Source organism: Mastigoproctus giganteus, chromosome 1, assembly GCF_048544385.1.
Source record: "Mastigoproctus giganteus isolate SK-2022 chromosome 1, ASM4854438v1, whole genome shotgun sequence".
NCBI classification, from domain to species: Eukaryota; Metazoa; Arthropoda; class Arachnida; order Uropygi; family Thelyphonidae; genus Mastigoproctus; species Mastigoproctus giganteus.
The window spans coordinates 209,277,485-209,302,203 of record NC_143575.1 but is presented as its reverse complement, the minus strand read 5'-3'; the positions used below and the strand labels follow the sequence as shown (position 1 = coordinate 209,302,203).

Sequence of the window (24,719 nt, the reverse complement as noted above, 5' to 3'; positions counted from 1 at the left end):
CCCAAGGGGCTCACATCTGGTTGGTATGGACTAGGCACACCCAGGGTCATTTGCTGGATATCATCATTCTTCTTTCTTGGGATTTCTCTCTCTCTCTCTCTCTCTCTCTCTCTCTCTCAGGGTAACTCATAAATTTTTTTTTTGCTTGTGCAGCATAAGCCTCAAACTTCCTTGCACTACATGACTAATAATGTGCAATAGTATCAAAGGCTTTCCTGAAAATATTAGAATTATGTTTTGCATCCAGTTCCTTTGTGACTGCATCATGGTATCCAATCAAATTCGTGACGATTTCTCCTTAACAGCATAGGTTTTATGCTGTGATTGGAGTTTAACTGCACTCCTGTCTGGATGGTTTTGCAGTTCAGTGTGTTAGAAGATAGATAATTCCTATTCTTATTGTTTATTTGTAGCATTTTGTGTAGGATGGCTCTTTTTAGTCCCAATTTAAGAATTGAGGGGAAATATGGATTATTTGGAATTATGTTACATAGTTTATCTGCTTATGTATAAGGCTTTCTCTTGCAAGTTGTTTGTAAAATGAGAGTTGAATATTCCTATCATTTTTGTCAGTGTTTTTTAGGGTCCATAGTCTAACAAAAGACCCTTATAAGGTCACTCTGTTGTCTGTCTGTCTGTCTGTCACAGCATTGTATCTCTGGAACCACTCATCCTATTGACTTGAAATTTTGCATGAGTTTGTACATTAGGTGGGCCAACATAACTGCATATTTATCGTTGTTGACAAAAATTTGTCTGAGAAATGGGGGTGGAATGTAGGGGAGAAAAAATGTTGTTGACAACCTATAGCTTATTATGCACCATTGGAAAGAGCTCAACTAGTAGGTTTAAAATATAATTTTAAAATATTTTAAAAATTAAAAAGGGTGGTGCCAGATCAGAAAATGTGAGTAATTTTTGTGCCCCATTCTCCATTTCTGTTGCTGATGGAGCTAAAAATTTAAAAATCACATTAGCTGTACATTATTCGATGCTTATCAAGGGAAAACTATTCAGATTGAAATCTATCATTTACTTTTTGTGTTAAAATTAAAAAAAATATAATTTTTTATTGCACTTCGAAAGTGCACTTCTTTGTACTAAATAACTCTCCTTTTGGTGACAAAATGGTTGCTAAATAGTTAGCTAATAATTCTATAAATGTCATCTATAAATTTTGTGACGAGAAGTATTTTTTAACAATTTTCAAAACTGGAGTTGTCCCGGCAAGGTGGTACTCAGAGAGCCAGTGTTGAGGCGGTGGTGGTGGGGAGGTGCCTGCGCAGAGTCTTGCATGGCCCCCACCTGTCAGTCGCTTCTCCCCCAAGACTTTAATCACTTCTCCAGGAAGATGTCAAAGTTGCTTCTCCCATCCTTTTTATTCACAACAACTGGAAAGACTCAGATGGACAAAGTTTTCGTTAGTTCCTCAATTTTAGGCTAATCCAGGGTACAAGAAACTTTTTACCATAAAGCTCTCTATTTGAGATACTACACTAACGACCATTCGTGACTACGGATCATGGACCCTTCATCCTGGGCGCCCAGCACTCAGTAGTTGACCGATTTATTTTATTTAATCTTTGTTACTTGTTTTCTTTCATAGGGTGCCTCCGTAGCCAGGTGGGCTGGAGCAGCAGTGTGTAGCACACATTTCTTGATTAGACCGGGGTTCAAGCCCGTGACCGCCAAATACGGAGGATGTGGTAGGTCAGGGAATGACCACCGCATTTCCCCAGCCCGGATAAAGGGTGAGGGTTGGCATCAGGAAGGGCATCCGGCCATAAAAATTTCATGCCAAAACAGTAAAAAAGAAATGCTGACCTCCTATTTCTCCTATCTCTAAAAAAATGCTGACCGCCTCGCCTTTTTCCTATATATAATAGGAAAAAGGCGAGGACAAAAAAAAACTTGTTTTCTTTCATAGTTTGTGTTGCTTGTACAGGCAACACCTGTATAACATGGTACTTCTACAACACGGTTTCTCTCTAACATGGTTTCTCTCTAACACGATTGATAAATTGTGGAAATCCTTGTAAAACACGGTACTTATGTAACATGGTTTCACTCTAACACAGTTAGAGAATTGCGGAAAACCTCGCATAACATAGTGTTTTTGTACAGGGAAACCCTGCTATATGTTAGATATAATTTTTCAACATTTCCATTCTTTTTTGTGAATCCCCACTGTGTACTTGCTAGTCATTGCACAAAAAAAAAAAAAAATTGGGAAATTCCCATATTTTATTTTGTTGGGTTAGTTTCTGTGCTATTGAACTTGTGCTTATTTGAGATCATAAAAAATTGACTTTGAAGCATGCAGTTCGTGACTTTTAAGATTTTTTTTAAGCTTATTTTCTTATTTTTTTCTTATTTTTTTAAAATTTTTTTATTGTTATTATTTTTATTTTTATTTGATCGTTTATAAATTTTTCCAGTTATGTATTAGTAAACTTTGTTCTTAAGAAGTGTATTGGAATAATTTCTTTGTTACAGTTAAATTCCAGCCCTAAATTATGCCTAAAGAAAGTAAAGAAGCACCACTCAAAAGAAACTATTTCTCTAGAATGAAAGATAAAAATTTTGGATCATCTTAAAAAAAGGATACTTTGCAAAAAGTTTAAATTTAAATGAAGCAACAATCTGGACATACAGAAAATTAGAACTGCTGTTGCTGCAGGATCTTTCATTTCTGCAAATATGACAGCTTGTCCCTAAGCGCCAATAATTGAGAAAATTGAAAAAGCACTCAGTACAGGCTGGCCTTGATTAACGCGATTAATTCGTACCGCGAGCGCATTGCGCAAAACAGAAACATGTTAATCGAATGTAATAATCAATAGGAAAAATTATAATTGGTCCTTGACCTTCTGGAATGTCCATAAAGAATTTTAAAAAATACCTTTTAAATAACTTAACTGTATACAATGTAAAAGATAATGAAAATAATTATGGAATTAAATGTTTATTGCATAAAACAGCGGTTCCCAAACTGTGCGCTGCGGAATATTTTAAATTTTCGAGGGAAACACAGCGATACTCAACATCTGTCTGACACCGCGCGAACTACTAGCTCGAGGTAGTTCACAGTTTCAACATTTCTTATTAAGTTGTTTGGACCTAACTACTAAACGGAACTGTTAGGCATTTCTTTTGGTCTAGGTGTGCCGTGAAAAAATTACTGAGACACTAAGGGTGCCTTGAACCGAGAAAGTTTGGGAACCTCTGACATAAAATACACAATAAAGAAATGACTGTTGCGAAAATATTTGAACAGTGTTGACTTTTTTCTTTTCATCAATCAATTTCCGATAGCCGACATCAATCTTCTCTGGGCCCTGGCGAAATAAATATCGCAGAGAACCTCAAACCTTTTTTTTTTTTTAGGTTCTCTGCGATATGAAAGATTTCATCTAGTTCTTTTACCATTATCTCCTTTGCAGTAACATTTTCATCCGGCTCATTTAAAAATTAGAATTTTAAAATGCAAGTCTGCATTGACTTTATTTGCAGGAGAAAAACAAGTAACACATCTTCTTCCGATGGTTGATGGAACACACTGAGGTGGACAGCAGGCAAACCTTTGTTTATTGCCTGTCCGATGCGCGGTAAGCTTAACACGCGATTCCAATCTTTTTCAACTATAGCATAAAAAAAAAAAAAAAAAAAAAAGTTTGTGTAAAGTAAAAAGTGGTATAATTTTTTCAAATAGTGGTAACTGAAAAACATGTTAATCGAACTTGCGTTATGCGAGGCCTCTCTGTATTTGGATTGATAGCAGTAAAAAACGGATCCCATTAGGTGGCAATGTAATTAAACAAAAGGCACTAAAAATTTATAAACATTTAAAAGAAAATGGAAAATTTCCTGTTAACCCGGAGTTTCCAAGAAAAGAGAAAATGAAACTCGATCGCCACAAACAGCCTGGGAATAAAAGACTCAGAATCTTCCTCAAGTAACAAAACCAAATAATGCACCAAATCATACAGTGGAACTGTAGAGGAATTCGCAGTAACATTGATGATATCCACGAGTTAATTGATCGTTACCATCCCGTAGGCATCTGCCTACAAGAGAAATTTAACATGTCATGTATCACTCTCAGTTAAGAATTATGCACTCTTTAGAAAAGACAGAACTGCTACAAATAATGCTCACGGAGGGGTAGCCATACTCATAGACTCAAGAGTACCTTGCAGATTAATTCCTTTACAAACCTCCATCGAAGCTGTTGCAACATGTATTGTGATTGGTATTACTTTGACAGTTGTCTCTATCTACCTATCGCCCAATCACTCCTATACCATCCATGAACTGGAAGATCTTATTCAGCAGTTGCCAACCCCCCTCTGTTTATTAGGTGACTTCAACGGACACCATCCATTGTGGGGTTCTCCCAGTGCAGATGGACAAGGACAACTTATCGAACAGCTTGCTGACAGACAAAATCTGACTATACTAAATACTGGCTTGCCAACTTACATCCATCTCTCTACGGGTAGAACTTCTGCAATAGACCTTTCCATATGCTCTCCAATCCTCTTCCCTAGTATTGAGTGGACGGACGGCCCTCGACAACCCGCTAAATAGTGATCACTTTCCGCTAATATGTAAGATTCAAACAGGACATTCCATAATTTCCCAAAACTACGTAAAATGGAAATTTCACAGAGCAGATTGGGCTAAATTCACTTCCCGAGTGTCCTTTGATGAACAGATCATCAAAACCTGGCCTATTGACAGAGCTACTGATCACATCACGAGACAAATACTAGCTGCTGCAAGCACTGCGATTCCACAATCACAGTCAACAACCCATAGACCCATAAACTATTGGTGGAACGAAGAGTGCAAAGTTGCAAAAAAAGAAAAAAACCGAGCATGGAATCTGTTTCGAAAACATCCCACCACTGCCAATCTTATAAACTACAAGAGACTCAGAGCCAAGGCCCGTCACATTAGGAAGAAAGCTAAAAGAGAATCTTGGATTCGATTTGCGAGCTCGATTAATAAAAATACTGTTTCAAGAATAATATGGCAGAAAATAAAACAACTAAGTGGCAAAGTTCCCTGATTATCCTCCCCAATTCTCAACTGGAATGGGCAGGATCTTTCTTCTCCTACAGATATAGTGAATGCCCTAGGGACTGTTTTTTTCACAGTTATCTGCCTCAACAGCATATGACCTATCATTCCAGAAGATCAAAGTATTAGCTGAAAAGTCCAAACTGAACTTCAGACCTATGAGTAAATGTGCTTTACCTTATAATCAGCCGCTTACAATGCTTGAACTTCAAGAAGCCATATCTAGCTCAAAACACAGTGCTGCAGGCCCTGACAGAATATACTACATAATGCTCCAACACTTAGATAAAGAATCGGTCTCTTCACTGCTCACTTTTTTCAATCGCATCTTTCTTGAACATTGTTTCCCCAGTTCCTGGCATCACTCCTATATAATAGCAATTCCCAAACAAGGAAAAGATCATTCCATTCCTGAAAACTATAGACCTATTTCTCTCACCAGCTACTTAAGCAAAACCCTGGAAAAAATAATTCACCGTCGACTTACTTGGATTCTCGACTCTAAAAATATAATTTCTGACAATCAATTTGGATTCAGGAAAAATCGATCAGTCCTGGATCTCATGGTCAAAGCGGAAACAAATATCAGGAATGCATTCATTCGAAATGAGCATCTCGTTGTGGTATGCCTTGATGTAGAAAAAGCCTTCGACACCACATGGCGTTTTGGTATCCTGAGAGATCTGCATTCCCTTGACCTGAGAGGCCACTTACCGTACTTCATATCGAATTTCCTTCAGCACAGATCCTTTCAAGTCCGATACCGGCAAGTTCTCTCTCAAACATATATACAAGAAGGGGTCCCACAAGGCTCTGTGCTCAGTGCCACCTTATTCGCAATAAGAATAAACCATATGACTAAAAATATGCCCAGCACTGTGAATTCATACCTCTATGCCGATGATCTCACTTTTTCTTGCAGTTCTCAAAACATGACTTTCATTGAGCGGCAGCTCCAAATTTCAATTAATAATATTCAGTTATGGATGGCACAGAATGGGTATCGACTCTCTTGTTCAAAATCTAAAGTAGTTCACTTTTGTAACAAATGGAAGATGCATCCAGATCCAGAGGTACACTTAACAAATCAGCCTATCTCAGTTGTGAGCCGCATTCGTCTGCTTGGTCTGACTTTTGATAGTAAGTTGAACTTCATAGAGCACGTTAAACATCTAAAGACATCTTGCCAGAAAAAAATGAACATACTCAGTCATTTCTTCTACATCATGGGGTGCAGATCGGTACATGTTACTTCATTTGTATAGAGCCCTAATCAGATCTCGCCTTGACTACGGTGCCCCGGTGTATGATTCTGCTAGGGAGAGCGTGCCAGTGCGACTTGGACCAATTCAACACTCTGCCCTGAGGATTTCTATAGGTGCTTATAGAACTTCACCAGTTCAAAGTCTTTATATTGATGCTCATGAACTTCCTCTAAGCCTCAGGAGAAAGATGTTACTTCTTAACTATACAACTAAAATCCAAAGTCTACCTACCCATCCCATTAGGCTGATACTTAATGACCCACAGTTCACAACATTCTACAGAAATAAACCTAGAGCAATTCAGCCTTTTGTTCTCAGAGCTCAAGCATTATCACAAACTTGGAATATAGATCCTGATAAAGTTCTTCAAGATTTAAGTAGTACAGATCCCCCATGGACGTCTGTTAAACCACTCTGTGACAGTTATTTTCTAAACTGGGGAAAACAATCTCTTGCAAATGTTAATATACAACAACTCCATATTGCCCACACACAAAATTATCTGCATTTTTCAAAAATATATACTGACAGATCAAAATCTGAGAGTGGAGTGGGTGCATCAGCCGTTTTCCCTCATAAAACCTTCTCCGTATCACTTCCCAATGAATGCAGCAGCTGTACAGCTGAATTATACGCCATCAAACTTGCAATAGAAAATATCTTCCATCTGACCATCCATAAAAGCATGATATATACGGACTCCCAGAGTGCGATTATAGCTTTACAGAACAATTCTTCTCAAACACATCCTATAATAAAGCTCATAAAATCCAAACTGATGCATCTTCAAGAACTCCAACGAGTGGCCATTTTCTGCTGGATCCCAGGCCATGCTGGGATACCAGGAAATGAACGTGCAGACTATGCCGCTAAACATCCATCCGACAGAGAATTATCACAGTATTACGTTCCATATCTTGACTAAAAAAGTAACATTCGAAGAATGTGTAAAGAACAATGGAGAATTCAATGGCAAGCCCAAACGCACAACAAACTCCGCCAAATAAAACCTGAACCGCAACCGTGGACCTCCAGTTTCCGTATAAACAGGGGGGAAGAAGTAATTTTAACTAGAGCGCGAATTGGCCACAGTAATCTTACCCACCTTTATCTCCTCACAGGTAATGATCCTCCACAATGCACACAGTGCAACTGTCCACTCACAATGAAGCATATTCTTATTGAGTGTACTTTATACACCACTGCCCGCCAAGTCTCTTTTAGCTTTCTGCCAAACCTTAAAGAACCCATGACACTCTGCCACATCATAGGTAACGACGCTAATCTGCTGGAGTTCTTTCACTTCACAAAAAAGATCAAATTATATGATCGTTTTTGAGTAATACCATCACAATCACCATGCATATGTAATATTCATAACGGTGATAGGTGCAATATGGCCTAAGCAGCCCTTGCACCAAAAAACAACAACATTGATAAATATAGAAAACAACAATGGGCTCAACACGGACCTGTGGGGAACTCCACTAATAACATTAGTTCCATGAAGAGCAGTGTCCATTGATTAATACTCTGTCTTATCCCACTCAACCATCCTTTTATCCATTGTAGCAACTTGCCATTAGTGCCATACTGCTCCAGCTTGTACAGTAGTCTTCTATGGCTCAAAACATCAAAGGCAGATATTGTTGGGATATCAGAGACGTGGTGTCACACAGATATAAGGAATGCAGAACTGGAATTTGGGGAGTACAATGTGTACATAAAGGATAGACAGGATAGGAAAGGAGAAGGGGTTATGCCATTAGTTAAGAAACACACAAAATCCAAGGAAGTGAAGCCAGTCAACATCGCCGGACAGTGCAGTGTCAAGTCAGTTTCGTGTGACATAAGCATTGGGAGATCAAAATTGACAGTAGGAGTGTGCTATAGGCCTAATGACTCTGATGAGTATAATAAGACACTGTACAAGGAAATAGTGGGCCAGTAAATCAGAGAGTCTTATAATGGGGGATTTTAATTTCCCAGATATTGACTGGAATTTGTGGGTTGGTCACTCACACGCTAGCAAGGCTTTTGTACACTTATTGGATGATTGTTTTTTAAATCAGCATGTTCGGGAGGCAACTAGAGGGAGTAATAATCTTGATTTGATTATCAGTAGTGATTCTCCATGCATTAAGAATCTGCAGATAAAGGAAGCACTAGGTGGCAGTGATCACAGTGTGCTGAAGTGGAATTTACTCAAAGAGGTAACTACCATCAAGGGTAAAGGGAAGGGTTTTTGCTTTCATAAAGGCAACTACAATAGTCTGAGACAGTATTTAAATTCTATACAGTGGGACCAACTGATGATGTTACCAACAGCAAATTCAAAACGGAAAGCATTCAAAGAACTTATCTTGGAAGCTACAAGGCTTTACATACCAACTAAGAAATATTGTTCAAAGTTTAGGCCGAAATGGATGTCAGATGAACTAATGAGACATATGGCAGAGAAGAAAAATGCATGGGATACATATAAATTAACATGTGACACAGAAGCCTATGACAGATATAAGTTGATCTGTAACCAAGTTACAAAGGAGGTTAGAGAGGCGAAGGCAGATTACGAGAAATCTTTGGGAAAGGATGCAAAGAAAAATTACATAAATAAAGAGTTCTTTACTTATGTAAACTCTAGAAGGAAGCGGATGAATCAGATTGGTCCACTTGATATCGATGGTTCCACTGTTGATGATCCTCCTCAGGTAGCTAACAAACTAAATGAATATTTTGCATCGACATTCCCACATGAGGAGTTATTCAGCGAGGGGAATGCCAGAGGTGTATTCAACTCTGGCAGTAAACTAGATAATCTTGTAATAACTGAGAGTAAAGTGGAGGAGAAATTGTTGAAGATAAAACACAAGAAAGGCACCTGGGGTGGATGGGATCTGTCCAGTTATATTAAAGGAGGCAGCAAAGGAAGTAAGCAAACCCTTAGCCATAATTATGAGAGCTTCCTTGGACTCAGGGGAGGTACCCACAGACTGGAGATGTGCAAATGTGACCCCAATTCACAAAGGGGAATCAAAGGCTGACACAAGTAATTATAGACCTGTGAGTTTAACTTCTGTTCCAGGAAAATTAATGGAGGCACTGGCTAAAGAAGCACTGCAGGATCATCTAGAGAAGACTTCAGTTATAATTCGGACACAGCATGGTTTTGTTAAGGGAAAGTCTTGCCTGACCAATTTGATTGGATATTAGGATGCAGTCACAAAAGAACTGGATGCAGGGAATAACTTTGATATTATATACTTGGATCTTAGAAAGGCTTTTGATACTGTTGCACATGGAAGACTGCTGCACAAATTGGAGCAGTGTGGCATTGGAGGGAAATTGCTGCTATGGATAAAGGGGTGGTTGAGGGGGAGAAGACAGAGAGTGGTAATCAATGGACACTGCTCATCGTGGACTAATGTTATTAGTGGATAACACAGAAAACAAAAATGGACGCAACACTGAACCCTGAGGGTTCAGTGTTGGGTCTATTATTGTTTTCTGTATTTATAAATAATATTGATGATGGTATGTCAAGCTTAATGTCCAAGTTGGCAGATGATACAAAAGTTGGCAGGGTTGTTAAGGACACTACAGACGCTTTGCTGCTACAACAGGATCTGGAAAGGTTTTGCAGATGGGCTGAGAGGTGGCAAATGAAGTTTAACATTGACAAATGTAAAGTACTACATATGGGAAACAGCAACCCCAGGGCAACGTATCAACTCTGTGGTACTACACTGACAGTAGTAGAGAATGAAAAGGACCGGGGGGTAATTGTGCAGGCAGATATGAAGTTCTCTGAACAGTGCAGACGGGCTGCAAGAGTAGCTCATGGTGTCTTGTCAATGATGTACAGGAATTTTTCTAGCATGGATAAGCAGGTGATTATTCCCTTGTATAAGGCAATGGTCAGGCCACACCTTGAGTACTGTATACAGGTCTGGAGGCCTCATTTCAAGAAGGATGTAGAGCTGTTGGAACGAGTACAGAGAAGGGCAACAAGATTAGTGAATGGGACAAAGGGTTGCTCTTACGAAGAAAGGCTTAAGTTCTGCAAATTACAGTGTCTGGAGACTAGGCACCGGCGAGGTGATCTGATAGAGGTGTATAAAGCCTTGAATGGTTTGAGCGTGCTCAGTGCTGATGGGTTTCTTCCTATTTCTCAGAATAATCACCTGAGAGGACATAAATTCAGATTGAGGAAAGACAGATGTAGGATAGATGTGCGGAACTTTTCCTTTAACGAGCGGGTAGTTGGTTGGTGGAACAGACTTCCATCCCTTGTTGTGGAAGTTGATAGCGTAAATAAATTTAAGGCTCTGGCTGATGCTGCATAAGCTTGCTTTCTTGCTTCATATGTCTCTACTAATGCTAATGTGCAACAGTATCAAAAGTTTTTTCTTCCTAAAATCCAAGTATATGATATCAAAATAATTTTTTGCATCCAGTTCCTTTGTGAACACATCATAGTATGCAATCAAATTGGTCAGACAAGACTTCCCTTTACAAACTATACTTGCAGTCTTGTTTAGATGATCGTGCAGTGCTTCTTTAACTAGTGGCTCCATTATTTTTCCCGAACAGAAGTTAAACAACAGGTCTGTAATTACTCGTGTCACCTTTTGATCCCCAGTTTGTGAATTGGGGATACATGCGTTGTTATGGGCCTATATGAGAGCTTGAAGGACAGGGTGGATGCCCTCGAAGGATTACAAGTGAGGGGCCCATCAAGCTCTCAGCTGCCCACACCAATGCCAGAGTTTGCACTTGGTCATCGTGCAACACATCGGCAACCCCCAAGGCAGAATGCGCTGGTCCTAAAGGAACTAGTAGTTGTTGGTGACTCTATTGTCAGGGAAACGGGAAATATGCTTTGTAAAAAGGATAGGTGGAATAGGACCAGGGTATGTCTGCCAGGGGCAAAGGTTGATGACGTTGTAGAGCGGATATTATCTTTTAAGGGCACAAAAGGTGATATAGTTGTACACGTTGGCACTAATGATATTAAGAGTAGGAGACCGGCGGAATTACTTAACAAGTACAGGTCACTGATGAAAAAAAGCCGTGAATTAGGGTTGAATTTGAAAGTGTCTGCAATTCTGCCCAGACACGATAGGAGGGAGTATATGATGAGAGCCCTGTCGATCAATTCGGCCCTGGAAAGATTGAGCAGGGCTCAAGGGGTAGAATTTTTTTCAGCCTGGTCTGTACTTGTTAACAGGAGAGACTGCTTCTACAGGGATGGGATATACTTAAATAGAAAGGGTGCAAGAATGTTTGTTGATGCTATCGAGGCAGTGTTAGGTGGGTCGGAAAACTGCTAGATTGGGGAGATACAAGGACTAATAGATTAACAGTAGCCACTGGCAGAGGAGAAAGTGATTCTTGCACTCCTTCTATTGGAATGAGCAGCAGCCTGGAAAATAAGATGCAGGATATTTCAGAGACTGCTGGGAATCATGGGGGTACAGGTGAACACATGGGTTGTGTTAGGGTGGCCAAGAGGAAGAGCAGGTGCATCTATACTTGCATGTACACCAATGCTAGGAGTTTAGTAAATAAATTTGATGAATTTGAGGTATTGCTCAAAACATCAAAGGCAGATATTGTTGGGATTTCAGAGACGTGGTGTCACACAGATATAAGGAATGCAGAACTGGAATTTGGGGAGTACAATGTCTACAGAAAGGATAGACAGGATAGGAAGGGAGGAGGGGTTATGCTATTAGTTAAGAAACACAAAATCCAAGGAAGTGAAGCCAGTCAACATCACTGGACAGTGCAGTGTCGAGTCAGTTTGGTGTGACGTAAGCATTGGGAGATTAAAATTGAGAGTAGGAGTGTGCTATAGGCCTAATGACTCTGATGAGTATAATAAGAAACTGTACAGAGAAATAGTGGGCCAGTAAATCAGAAAGTCTTATAATGGGGGATTTTAATTTCCCAGATATTGACTGGAATTTGGGGGCTGATCACTCACACACTAGCAAGGCTTTTGTGGATTTATTGGATGATTGTTTTCTACATCAGCATGTTCGGGAGGCAACTAGAGGGAGTAATACTCTTGATTTGATTATCAGTAGTGATTCCTCATGCATTAAGAATCTGCAGATAAATGAAGCACTAGGTGGCAGTGATCACAGTGTTCTGAAGTGGGAGTTACTCAAAGAGGTAACTACCATTAGGGGTAAAGGGAAGGGGTATTGCTTTCGTAAGGGCGACTATGATGGACTGAGACAGTATTTAAATTCTATACAGTGGGATCAACTGATGATGTTACCAACAGCAAATTCAAAATGGGAAGCATTCAAAGAACTTATCTTGGAAGCTACTAGGCTTTACATACCAACTAAGAAATATTGTTCAAGGTTTAGGCCTAAATGGATGTCAGATGAACTAATGAGGCATATGGCAGAGAAGAAAAATGCATGGGATACATACAAATTAACATGTGACACAGAAGCCTATGATAGATACAAGTTGATCTGTAACCAAGTTACAAAGGAGGTTAGGCAGGCGAAGGCAGATTACGAGAAATCTTTGGCAAGGGATGCAAAGAAAAACAGCAAAGAGTTCTTTACTTATGTAAACTCTAGAAGGAAGGGGATGAATCAGATTGGTCCACTTGATATCGATGGGTCAACTGTTGATGACTCTGCTCAGGTAGCTAACAAACTAAATGAATATTTTGCATCGACATTCACACATGAGGAGTTATTCAGCGAGGGGAATGCCAGAAGTGTATTCAACTCTAGCAGTAAGCTAGAGAATCTTGTAATAACTGAGAGTAAAGTGGAGGAGAAATTGTTGAAGATAAACACAAGAAAGGCACCTGGGGTGGATGGGATCTATCCAGTTATATTAAAGGAGGCAGCAAAGGAAGTAAGCAAACCCTTAGCCATAATTATGAGAGCTTCCTTGGACTCAGGGGAGGTACCCATGGACTGGAGATGTGCAAATGTGACCCCAATTCACAAGGGAGGATCAAAGGCTGACACAAGTAATTATAGACCTGTGAGTTTAACTTCTGTTCCTGGAAAGTTAATGGAGGCACTGGTTAAAGAAGCGCTGCAGGATCATCTAGACAAGACTTCAGTTATAGCTCAGACACAGCATGGTTTTGTTAAGGGCAAGTCTTGCCTGACCAATTTGATTGGATACTATGATGCAGTCACAAAAGAACTGGATGCAGGGAATAACTTTGATATTATATACTTGGATCTTAGAAAGGCTTTTGATACTGTTGCACATGGAAGACTGCTGTACAAATTGGAGCAGTGTGGCATTTGAGGCAAATTGCTGCTATGAATAAAGGGGTGGTTGAGGGGGAGAAGACAGAGAGTGGTAATTAATGGACACTGCTCATCGTGGACTAATGTTATTAGTGGAGTCCCTCAGGGTTCAGTATTGGGTCCTTTATTGTTTTCTGTATTTATAAATGATATTGATGATGGTATATCAAGCTTAATGTCCAAGTTTGCAGACGATACGAAGGTTGGCAGGGTTGTCAAGGACACTACTGACACTATGCTGCTGCAACAGGATCTGGAAAGGTTGAGCAGATGGCCTGAGCGGTGGCAAATGAAGTTTAACATTGACAAATGTAAAGTACTACATATGGGAAACAGCAACCCCAGAGCAACGTATCAACTCGGTGGTAGTACACTGACAGTGGTAGAGAATGAAAGGGATCTGGGGGTGTTTGTGCAAGCAGATATGAAGTTCTCTGAGCAGTGCAGACGGGCTGCAAGAGTAGCTCATGGTGTATTGTCAATGATATATAGGAATTTTTCTAGCAGGGATAAGGAGGTGATTATTCCCTTGTATAAGGCAATGGTGAGGCCACACCTAGAGTACTGTATACAGGCCTGGAGGCCTCATTTCAGGAAGGATGTAGAGCTGCTGGAACGAGTACAGAGAAGGGCAACAAGATTAGTGAATGGAACAAAGGGGTGCTCTTACGAAGAAAGGCTTAAGTTTTGCGAATTACAGTGTCTGGAGACTAGGCACCAGCGAGGTGATCTGATAGAGGTCTACAAAGCCTTGAATGGTTTGAGTATGCTCAATGCTGATGGGATTCTTCCTCTTGCTCAGAATAATCACCTGAGAGGGCATAAATTCAAATTGAGGAATGACAGATGTAGGATAGATGTGCGGAAATTTGCCTTTAGCCAGCGGGTGGTTGGTAGGTAGAACAGACTTCCATCTCTTGTCGCGGAAGTTGATAGCCTAAGTAAGTTTAAGGCTCAGCTGGACAGGTATTTCGAACGAACAGATGGGTGAAGTGAAGTGGTTATTTTTTATTTATTTATTTTACTTTAATTTTTTTTTTTGGCTGATGCTTGTTAAACTTGCATTTCTTGCATCAAATGCCTCTACTAATGCTAATGCTAATCTCCAGTCCATGGGGACCCACCTTGAGTCCAAGGATACTCTCATAATCGTAGCTAAGTGTCTGCTTACTTCCACGGACTGGAGATTTGCAAATGTATTCCCAATTCACAAAGGGGGATCGAAGGGTGACACAAGTAATTATAGACCTGTGAGTTTAACTTCTGTTCCAGGTAAAATAATGGAGTCACTGGTTAAAGATGCATTGCAGGATCATCTAGACAAGACTGCAGCAATAATTCAGACACAGCATGGGTTTGTTAAGGAAAAGTCTTGTCTGACAAATTTGATTGGATATTATAATGTGGTTACAAAGGAACTGGATGCAAAAAATAATTTTCATATCATACACTTGGATTTCAGGAAAGCTTTTGACACTGTTGCACATGGAAGACTACTGTACAAATTGCAGCAGAATGGTATTAAGGATAAGTTGCTACAATGGATAAAAGGATGGTTGAGGGGGAGAAGACAGAGGGTGGTAATCAATGGGTGCTGCTCTTCGAGGACTAATGTTATTAGTGGAGTCCCACAGGGTTCTGTGGTTGGTCCACTGTTGTTTTGTATATTTATCAATGATATTGATGAAGGTATATCAGGCTTAGTATCGAGGTTTGCAGATGATACAAAGGTTGGCAGGTTTGTTAATGACAGTAATGGCAGTGTGCTACTGCAACAGGATCTAGTAAATTTGGACAGATCGGCTGAGAAGTGGCAACTGAAGTTTAGCATTGACAAATGTAAAGTACTGCATATGGGTGGAAGTAACCCCAGAGAAACGTGCCAACTGTGTGGTACTACACTTAAGTTGGTAGAAAATGAAAAAGACCTGGGAGTAGTTGTGCAGTCAGATATGAAGTTTTCTGTGCAATGCAGACAGGCTGCCAGGGCAGGTCATGGGGGTTTTGTGAATGATATACATTAATTTTGCTAGCAGAGAAAAGGAGGTGATTGTTCCTCTGTATAAGGCAATGGTCAGGCCATTAAGGAGGAACTGGACAAACATTGAGGGAATTGTTTTGTAATTTTTTTTTTTTTTTTTGCTAATGCTGCATAAGCTCATACACTTGCTTTCTTGCATCACATGCCACTACTACTACTACAGATGCCTCCATAGCCAGGTGGACAGGAGGAGCAGTGCATAGCACACACTTCTTGATTGGTAGGTTGAGCAATTTGGGATTTGAGCCTGTGACCACCAAATCTGGAGGATGCGGAAAGGTCAGGGAATGACCACCGCATATCCCCAGAGCAATATGGCCGTAGTTGCTAATGCTCCTAAAAATCAAATAACAACAATAACAACTACTACCTCAGGTGCCTTTCTTATGTTTAACTTCACCAATTTCTCCTCCACTTTGCTTTCAGTTATTACAAAATCATTTAACACCTTATCATTTAGAGTTTTGATAAACTTCTGTCCTCCCCTTCCCTACAGAATTCCTCATGTGTGAAAATGTAGGTGCAAAATACTCGCTCAATTTTTGAGCCAGCCAAGCAGAATCTTCAACAGTTGAACCATCGATATCAAGTGGGCAAATCTGATTCATCACTATTCCTTCTAGAGTTCACAAAAGTAAATGTCTTTTACTGTTTATCTTTGCATCCATTGCTAAAAATTTTCTCATCTGCTTTTGCCTGCCTAACATCCTTTGTGACTTGATTACAGACTGTTATATCTACCATAGGTATCTGTGTCTCCTGATAATTTTTATGTGTCCCATGCATTTTTCTTCTCAGCCATGAGTCTCATTGGCGCCTCCGTAGCCAGGTGGGCAGGAGCAGCAGCGCCATAGCACACGCTTCTTGATTAGACCGGGGTTCGAACCTGTGCCCACCAAATACGGAGGATGCGCAAAGATCAGAGAATGCCCATCGCATATCCCCGGAGCAATATGTCCTTAGTTGCTAATGCTCCTAAAAACCAGATAACAAACATGAGTCTCATTAGTTCATCTGACATCCATTTAGGCTTAAACCTTGAACATTATTTCTTAGCTGGTATGAAAAGCCTAGTAGTTTCCAAGATTAATTTCTTGAATGCTTCCCATTTAGAATTTGCTGTTGATAACATCATTGGTTGGTCCCACTGTATAGAATTTAAAAACTTCCGGAGACTACTGTAGTCATCTTTACGAAAACAAAAACCCTTCCCTTTACACCTGGTGGTAATTTCATCTTTGAGTAAATCCGACATCAGCACACTGTGATCACTGCCACCTAGTGGTTCATTTATCTGCAGATTCTTAATGCATGAAGAATCACTGTTGATAATCAGATCAAGAGTATTACTCCCTTTGGTTGCTTCTTGAACATGTTGCTGTAGAAAACAACTATCCAATATATCCACAAATGTCTTGCTAGCATGCAAGTGACCAACCCACTAATTCTGTTTAATATCTGCTATGTTAAAATCCCCCATTATAATACAATCTGATTTACTTGGCCTTTCTATTTCTCTGTGCAGTTGTTCACCCACTCCTACTTTCAGTTTTGCTTTTACCAGTGCTTATGTCACACCAAATTTAACTCAGAATTGCACTGTCCACTCATGTCAGCCGGATGCACTTCCTTAGATTTTGTGTTCCTTAACTAACTGCATAACTCCTCTCTATCCTGTTTATCCTTTCTGTACACATTGTACTCCCCAAATTCCTATTCTGCATTCCTTATATCTGTGTGACACCACAGAGATAAGGAATTACATTTACTGTCCTACTTCAAACTCACAGAACCAATTTTTCTTCTTTCTCATTTATTCCTTCAACTTCAGTTTTCTGGATCACCCTCCCTTTGTACATATTTCTTAAAAATTATAATCTCCAGAATTGCAAGGCTAATGTTAAGTGTTTTCTTTCATCTTCTCAACCTTCAATCCACACACAGTACTAAGTAGTATAGGTTCTAATACCTTTTTGTGTTTTGGAGTTTTCATAAAATAAATATATATACAGTAATACCCCGAAGTTACGCGATAGGTGGGTCCGATGAAAATCGCGTAAGTCGAATTCGCGTAAGTCGGGGTACAACTTTGCATATAAATACATATAAATTTTGCTTAATTGGGACCAAGGACTAACAAAAACACTAGTTTAGAAGAAAAATATTAATAAAATTGCAGTTCTTTATACATATTAATACAAAATATGTATTAAAAAAACAAATGACTTACGTTAAAAAGTTATTTCGATGTCGATGGCTTCATAAAATCTAACAAATTCGTCTGACGACACAGCGCGTTCCTTTTTTTCACGCAGAATTTCTTCGTAGCAAGCTAATAATTTTTTTATTCCTTGCTTTGTAGCTATAACGCGTTCTTCGTTGGAGTCTATGTTTTCTAAAATTTTTAAGCCCTTTACAATTGAGATCTTTTCAATTTTCAACCTGTCAAGTTTGCAATTGTCATGTGCTTTTCGCCGTTGCTTCATTTAGGCCTGTAGCACGTGCAATATCACATGGTCTTTCATTTCGCTCAAAGCGTTTCACAATTTCATATTTTTTCTCTATCGACAGAGGCGGACTGGCCATAAGCCTTACCGGGGAAACCCCGGTGGGCCAGTGTGATTTTGGCCATAAACCATAGTGTGAGGCCACTATAAATTTTCCCGGGTAAGAATTTTTGATCCAGTCCGCCTCTGTTTATCGATAATTGCTTTTCTTTTTCTCTCTGAATCTGCAGTGTCTTCACCAGGACGCTTCCTTTTCACACCTTTTAATTTTACTAATTTTTAGGGAATAAAGCACAATTACAAAACGAGGAGCACGCTTGATACGCATAAACAAAGCTGCGCGCATGTAGCAACTGAATAAACAACACCATAAAGGCAGAGATACACTATTAACACCTCACATTTCTAGGGGTTACTACCATAAAACAATAAAAATCCAGTTGCGTTTCTGTTAGTGAAATCTGTTATAAACTGGTAGTAAACTCGATCTAATTGCATTTGCGATTATACCGATAGCTGGAATTGTGTTGGTTTTTACGTTATTATGGTGAAATGTGTTTCCCCTTCACTGATATAAAAAACATAAAAGCAGCAAAGTTGAATTTTGTTCATCTTTCGCTCTGAATCTCCGCCGTCGCACCGGATATCGATAACATATGAAAAACGACCTTGAAGATAGTGGGCGGCAGCGTTGCCAAACGAAAAAATCAAGAACCGCGTAACTCCGAGTTCGCGTAAGTCGGGGTAGCGTAAGTCGGGGTATTACTGTATATATGTTGTTGTTGTTTGGTTTTTAGGAGCATTAGCAACTAAGGCCATATTGCTCCGGGGATATGCAGTGGTCATTCCCTGATCTTTCCACATCCTCTGTGTTTTGTGGTCACGGGCTTGAACCCCAGTCTAATCAAGAAGCGTGTGCTACGCACTGCTGCTCCTGGCTACGGAGGTGCCTATATATATATATATATATATATAAAAAGTTTATCTTTGTTTTTATTAGAGATATTCAATATGATTTATTTATTTGCTTTGTAGATTTATTTACTTATTTATTTGCTTTGTAGATGTTTTGCGTATAATCTAATTCATCCCATATTTGGCACAACATATTGCTATCACCCCAGCTGATTGCTTCACAAATGCATTCTGAAAGTTCCATAATGGTTTCTGGCATAGGTGGAACATATACCTGGTCTTTCACAAATCATCAGAGGGTAAAATCTAAGTCATATCAGGAGATAGTGGGGTCCACAAAATGATTCCTCTTTCAATCCAGTTTTCGGGAAACACTGTGTTCAGGTATGCACAAACTGCTTTGTGGTAATATGTCAACTGCAGAATAACAATAATGCTTCGCATTATTGCCATTCTGCAGTTAGGGCATAAGGAAATTCTTCAGCTTGTACGGATGCCTGTGTCCAGCAGCTTCTGCAAAGAAAGGCCCATACACATTGTGAAAATTCATTGTGCAAAAGACAAAATTCCTCCATGATTACAGTATTGCAGTTATGTTGCCGTCTGTCTACTGTTGCACTCACATTTTTCAGTTAGTGAATAAAAGCTTCAAGATATCCTCTATACATGGAATTGTTTTCAGGTTCATATCATGTATTCTGTTCACACAATAACAACATTTTAGTTTTGTAACATCGTTTTGTGGGCACTCTGTAATAACGTATTAGGTGCTGCAAAAGCTTGATTTCTTTCTCTGTTTTGCTAATAATTTACAATTTTTATAGATTGACAATGGCTACAAAGGAACCAGAGTTGGAAAAGTTAGAGACATCAACAGAAGAAGGCCAAGTATTTGGAATTGTAGACATAATTATTATGTTAGGCTTGCTTGGCATAGCAATTTACTGGCTATTTTTCAAAAAAAAGAAGTCTTCTGCTCCTCAGGCAATCAAAACTTTTTCAATAGAGTAAGTAAATCTGAAATACTCTTTTTTTTTACTTAATTTTTATTAATTAAAATTTTCAATCTTTAAATCAAATCATTCATGGTATACACAGAACTTTCCTTCTTGTTCGTATTTCATTAAATTGATAACCTGCTTCTGATGTACAAGGGATATTTGGTAAGTTATCCACCATGACTATAAATATGCTTTATATATATAGAAAAAAACTATAATTTTATTATACTCCTGTATTTTTCTTATTTGAACTGGTCTAGCTCAAAATGAAATACAGTGTGACAAAAGAGATTTAATGTAGCCAACTCAAAGGTAAATATGGCTGCCATGAAATTGGAACATTGGGCTATCGTCGAATTCTAATAAACTAAGGGAATGTGGTAATAATTATTCATGAATGAGTGAAGATCTTGTTGTGCAGAATAGACTCATTAGTATCTGTGATTGCCAGCGAAATGTAATATTTCTGAGGTTCAGTACTATCCTCCTTGAACACTTGGCCATATCAAAGGGCAGTTCTTGCTGAGGATGCTCGCACCTTTTCAAAAATAGTGCAGGGCTCAAAATTGTGCAGGAAATGTACATATGCATTATGTACATTTTCTTTCAAGAATTGTAACTGGAATTATAACATGGTTGCTGAGATCTGGAAATAAAACAAGTGTCTGTGCAGTGGAAACATCACAGGTCACCACTGCCAAAAAAAAAATTCAGGACATTCTCTTCTAGGAGGTTATGACCACTATTTTTTGAGATATGGAAGGAATTCACTTGATAAACCACATCCATATAAGAAAACAGATGCTGAAGATTCCTATGCTGCTCTCAAAAATTTCTCAAGATTTCTTTTAAAAATCTTTACAAAAATTTAAGAGGACCATAAAGGAACAGGAATAAGGTAAATTGCTACTAGGTGTCTTGCTTCTGTACCTAAGTCCCATGATGCAATTGCTGCTCTGCGAGATCAGATTCCAGGAGTTAAACTATCTGCCCTACAGTGCAGACTTGGATGCCTAGTGATTATTTCCTTTTCATAAATCAAGAAAATCTGCATGGACATAGATTTTCAAGTGTTTATTATTTCAAGGAAGCTCTAAAAGGCTTCAGAGATCAGAACAAAGCCTTCCCCCCCCCCCCCCAAATATTTCTTCTTTGCTCTTAATCCCAAACTTTTCCTCAGTCTTAGACACTTCTTTGTTCATTTCAAATATATGGTGTCTTGTTCCCAATCTGTAATGTCCATTTCCACTTATAGTCTGCCAAGCCCCTCATACTTTTTCTGAGAGTATCCCAATTATCAGTTGATTCAGTCAGTACTCGTCTCAGTTGTCCTAATTATTTGCTGTACGATTCCTTTTGGTTCAGAGGTGGATTTGTGTCTGCTCTAATGCTCCCTGTCAGAGGCTAAGTAATTTGAAATCTCCTTTTTTCGATTCTTTTTGACTTAAAATCTCTTTACTCCATTCTGTCAAATTGACCTGTTGCTGTCTCTATTGATCTCCCAATTCCACTAATCACTTGTAAGTCTTTGACTTACAAGTGATTAGTGGAATTGGGAGATCAATAGAGACAGCAACAGGTAAAAAAAAACTAGTATATATGCACAGTGGACAGAAATAATGGGATACCTACCTATTAACGGGTAAGCCCACCTTTCACCCTCATAAGAGCAGTTACACGGCAAGTCATTGAGTCCACTAGTTCATTACTTACTCAAAGCAGTGCAATACCTCGGCCACTTGTTGTGAAGGTATTCACAATATGAGATACAATTAAAATGAATATGAGATACAATTAAAATGATGCCAATTATCCACTTGGACAGTTTGCTACGAACAAAACGTGCAAAGGCACTGACCCGTTCAATAGTGAATCTTAAGCGTACTCCCATGCTTTGTGCAAAATAATCGCCTTAGTTTACACTTTATCAATATATTATAACTTAATATATTTTATTCACAACTTCACTCACAATTAAGAAGTTTAAACACCTGACTAGTGGCTACTGAGCACAGGCCCCTCGACGTGGGCACCTGTACGTGGTGAGGGGACCTCCCAGTGATGCTAGTCTAGAAGTCCAGGCTAGCATCACTGGGATCCAACGCCCACAGCCCAGGTTCCAGGCTTACATCAATGGAATCCGGTGTGTTTGCCGTGCGCTGCGACCCCTGGAAATTTGGAAAGGGGGATCCTGGTGATTGAGGGGCCCAGCTTCAATACACCACTTTGGCCCCTGCTTCGACAAGACGGGAGGTCCTGGAAGGCCCAGCTAGGATCAATCGGCTAGTAGGCTCGCCTGCGAGGGTCAACCGTGTCAATGCCATGCCCCTACCCTCATGGTCCGAGGGACAGGATTTAGGCTGGCGGCGGTGCGGGTATGGTGTCTGGGTAGCCCTGGCATTCCACTCCTGAGCGCATTTATTGCATGCCGGGTAGTGGGCGTCCCTTTGGGCTCTGTGGTGGGTGGGGAGCCCGGGCACTGAACCATATAAAAACTCTTTGAATCCTGATAAACTAACTTCTTCAGGGGCCCCCAACCCGGTCCCTATCTGAAACCATAGACAAAGATACAGAGCATTATTGCTACAAAGAGGCAGCGAACAGAAATATCATCAGGGCCTGTTCCAAGATTTTTAATTATTCATTCTACCAATGAAACACCGATTGGCCAAATGTCACCCTTCTTTATACAGAAAGGGCTAGATGGGTTAGCAGGGTCACCCAAATCAGTTAAGAGGCTCCATTCTGGAGACTTCTTAATTGAAACCAAAGCTGACAGGCAATCTGAGCAGCTACTCCGTGCAACATCAATCGGAGGAGTACCCATAACAGTGACACCACATAGAACACTCAATTCATCGAGAGGTGTCATTTCGGAATGGGACCTTCTTGACGTAACTGAGGAGGAAATCAACTCAGAATTGAAACCACAGGGAGGTATTGCTGTTAAGAGAATTAATGTGCGTAGGGATGGGAAACTTGTTAAAACCAGAAGCATTATCCTGACTTTTAACTCGCCCAAACCTCCTGATGAGATTAAAGCTGGCTACATCAACTGTCCAGTGCGTCCATATGTTCCAAACCCTTTACGGTGTTTTAAATGCCAGAAATATGGACATTCTCAAATGGCCTGCTGTGGAGTCCTTGCATGCGCTCGATGTGGTGCAAAGGACCACGAAACAACAGCATGTTCAGCCACAAAACCCACCTGCATTAATTGTGAGGGAGAACATCCAGCCTATTCACGAGCATGCTAGAGGTGGAAAGAAGAAAAAGAAATTCAACGGCTGAAGGCAGAGCTAAACATATCGTACCAGGAGGCAAGGAAAGCGGTGAAACCTCTCAACATCAACAAACCTACCTACGCCCAGAAGGTAGCAGGGAGGTGTTCAATTGGAACTCAGACGGACATGTCCATCCCTCCAAAAGAATCATTTACTCTCATCGCACGTTATCTCTTAAGCTCCCAAAAACCTGCACAGAAGGACCAATCAGCTGCCACTCCTATATCGGTACCTCCTAATGCTCCACAAGTAACAAAAGCAATTGCAAAAGAAAAGAATAAGAAAGGTGAAGCATCCCTTAATACCCAAGAAAACATGGATGTCGAGCAGAAGGAGGTACAAGAAGACTCAGTTTTGGAGCTCTTTGCTGAGGAGGAAATGGGCACTGGACAGTGTCCGTACTTCCCCAGGAAGGAGAAGGCCAAAACTGAAAAAGGTAAGCCCTCAGCACCTCGGAAGCTGCCTGATGGACCCACCAAGCCAAAATAATGGCTAAATTCCTACAGTGGAACTGTCATGGATTCCGGAAAAATACTGATGACATCAAGGCACTCCTGCAAAAGCACAAACCAGCTTGCTTTTGCATACAGGAGACTTATTTAAAGGCAAACGATAACCCCACTATGCATAACATTACCATCATTCGTAAGGATAGAATTGTGGATGGTCCTGCTCACGGAGGAGTCGCAATCCTCGTCGGCAACCAGATCCCATTTCAGCCTTTGCAGCTTACAACTAGCATTGAGGCTGTAGCAATTCGCCTTACAGTGGGGTTCTTATTAACTGTCTGCTCTGTTTATTTGCCACCTGGGATTGACATCCCCCAGAAAGGCCTTGATGATCTTATCATGCAATTGCCTTCCCCTTGTTTAATTCTTGGGGATTTCAGTGGACATAATACTCTGTGGGGTGGTGCCAGCATCAATCGAAGGGGACGAGTCATAGAGCATATGCTCACTGACAATGACCTCTCCCTCTTAAATGTGAGAACAAACACCTTCTTCCACATGCCTACCCGTACATTCTCTGCCATTGATTTTTCTATCTGCTCCCCTTCTCTCCTTCCTTCACTTACTTGGGAGGTAGAAGAAAATCCATATGGAAGCGATCACTTCCCCGTGATAACCATCCTAGCTAGTGGCAGACCATGTTTGCCATTTAGTTTACCGCGGTGGAAGATTTATCAGGCTGACTGGAATGCCTTTCGATATCTGGCAAACCTTGACATCGCTGCAGTCAGTCAGGAGCCAATCAATGAAGCAGTCATGTATGTCACAGAAACGATTGTCCAAGCAGCTGCAATTGCAATCCCAAAATCAT

At 40.1% G+C, this 24,719-nt stretch overlaps 1 protein-coding gene across 3 annotated transcripts in view; it reads left to right on the top strand.

The window, feature by feature from the left end:
- Positions 1–24,719, top strand: part of Cpr (Cytochrome P450 reductase) — a 211,896-nt gene that overhangs the window by 19,338 nt on the left and 167,839 nt on the right. For all 3 annotated transcript variants that reach the window (XM_090384146.1, XM_090384156.1, XM_090384163.1), the window contains exon 2: positions 19,939–20,121. In XM_090384146.1, coding sequence (XP_090240272.1) covers positions 19,939–20,121 — 183 coding nt within the window. The remainder of the gene's footprint in view (positions 1–19,938; positions 20,122–24,719) is intronic.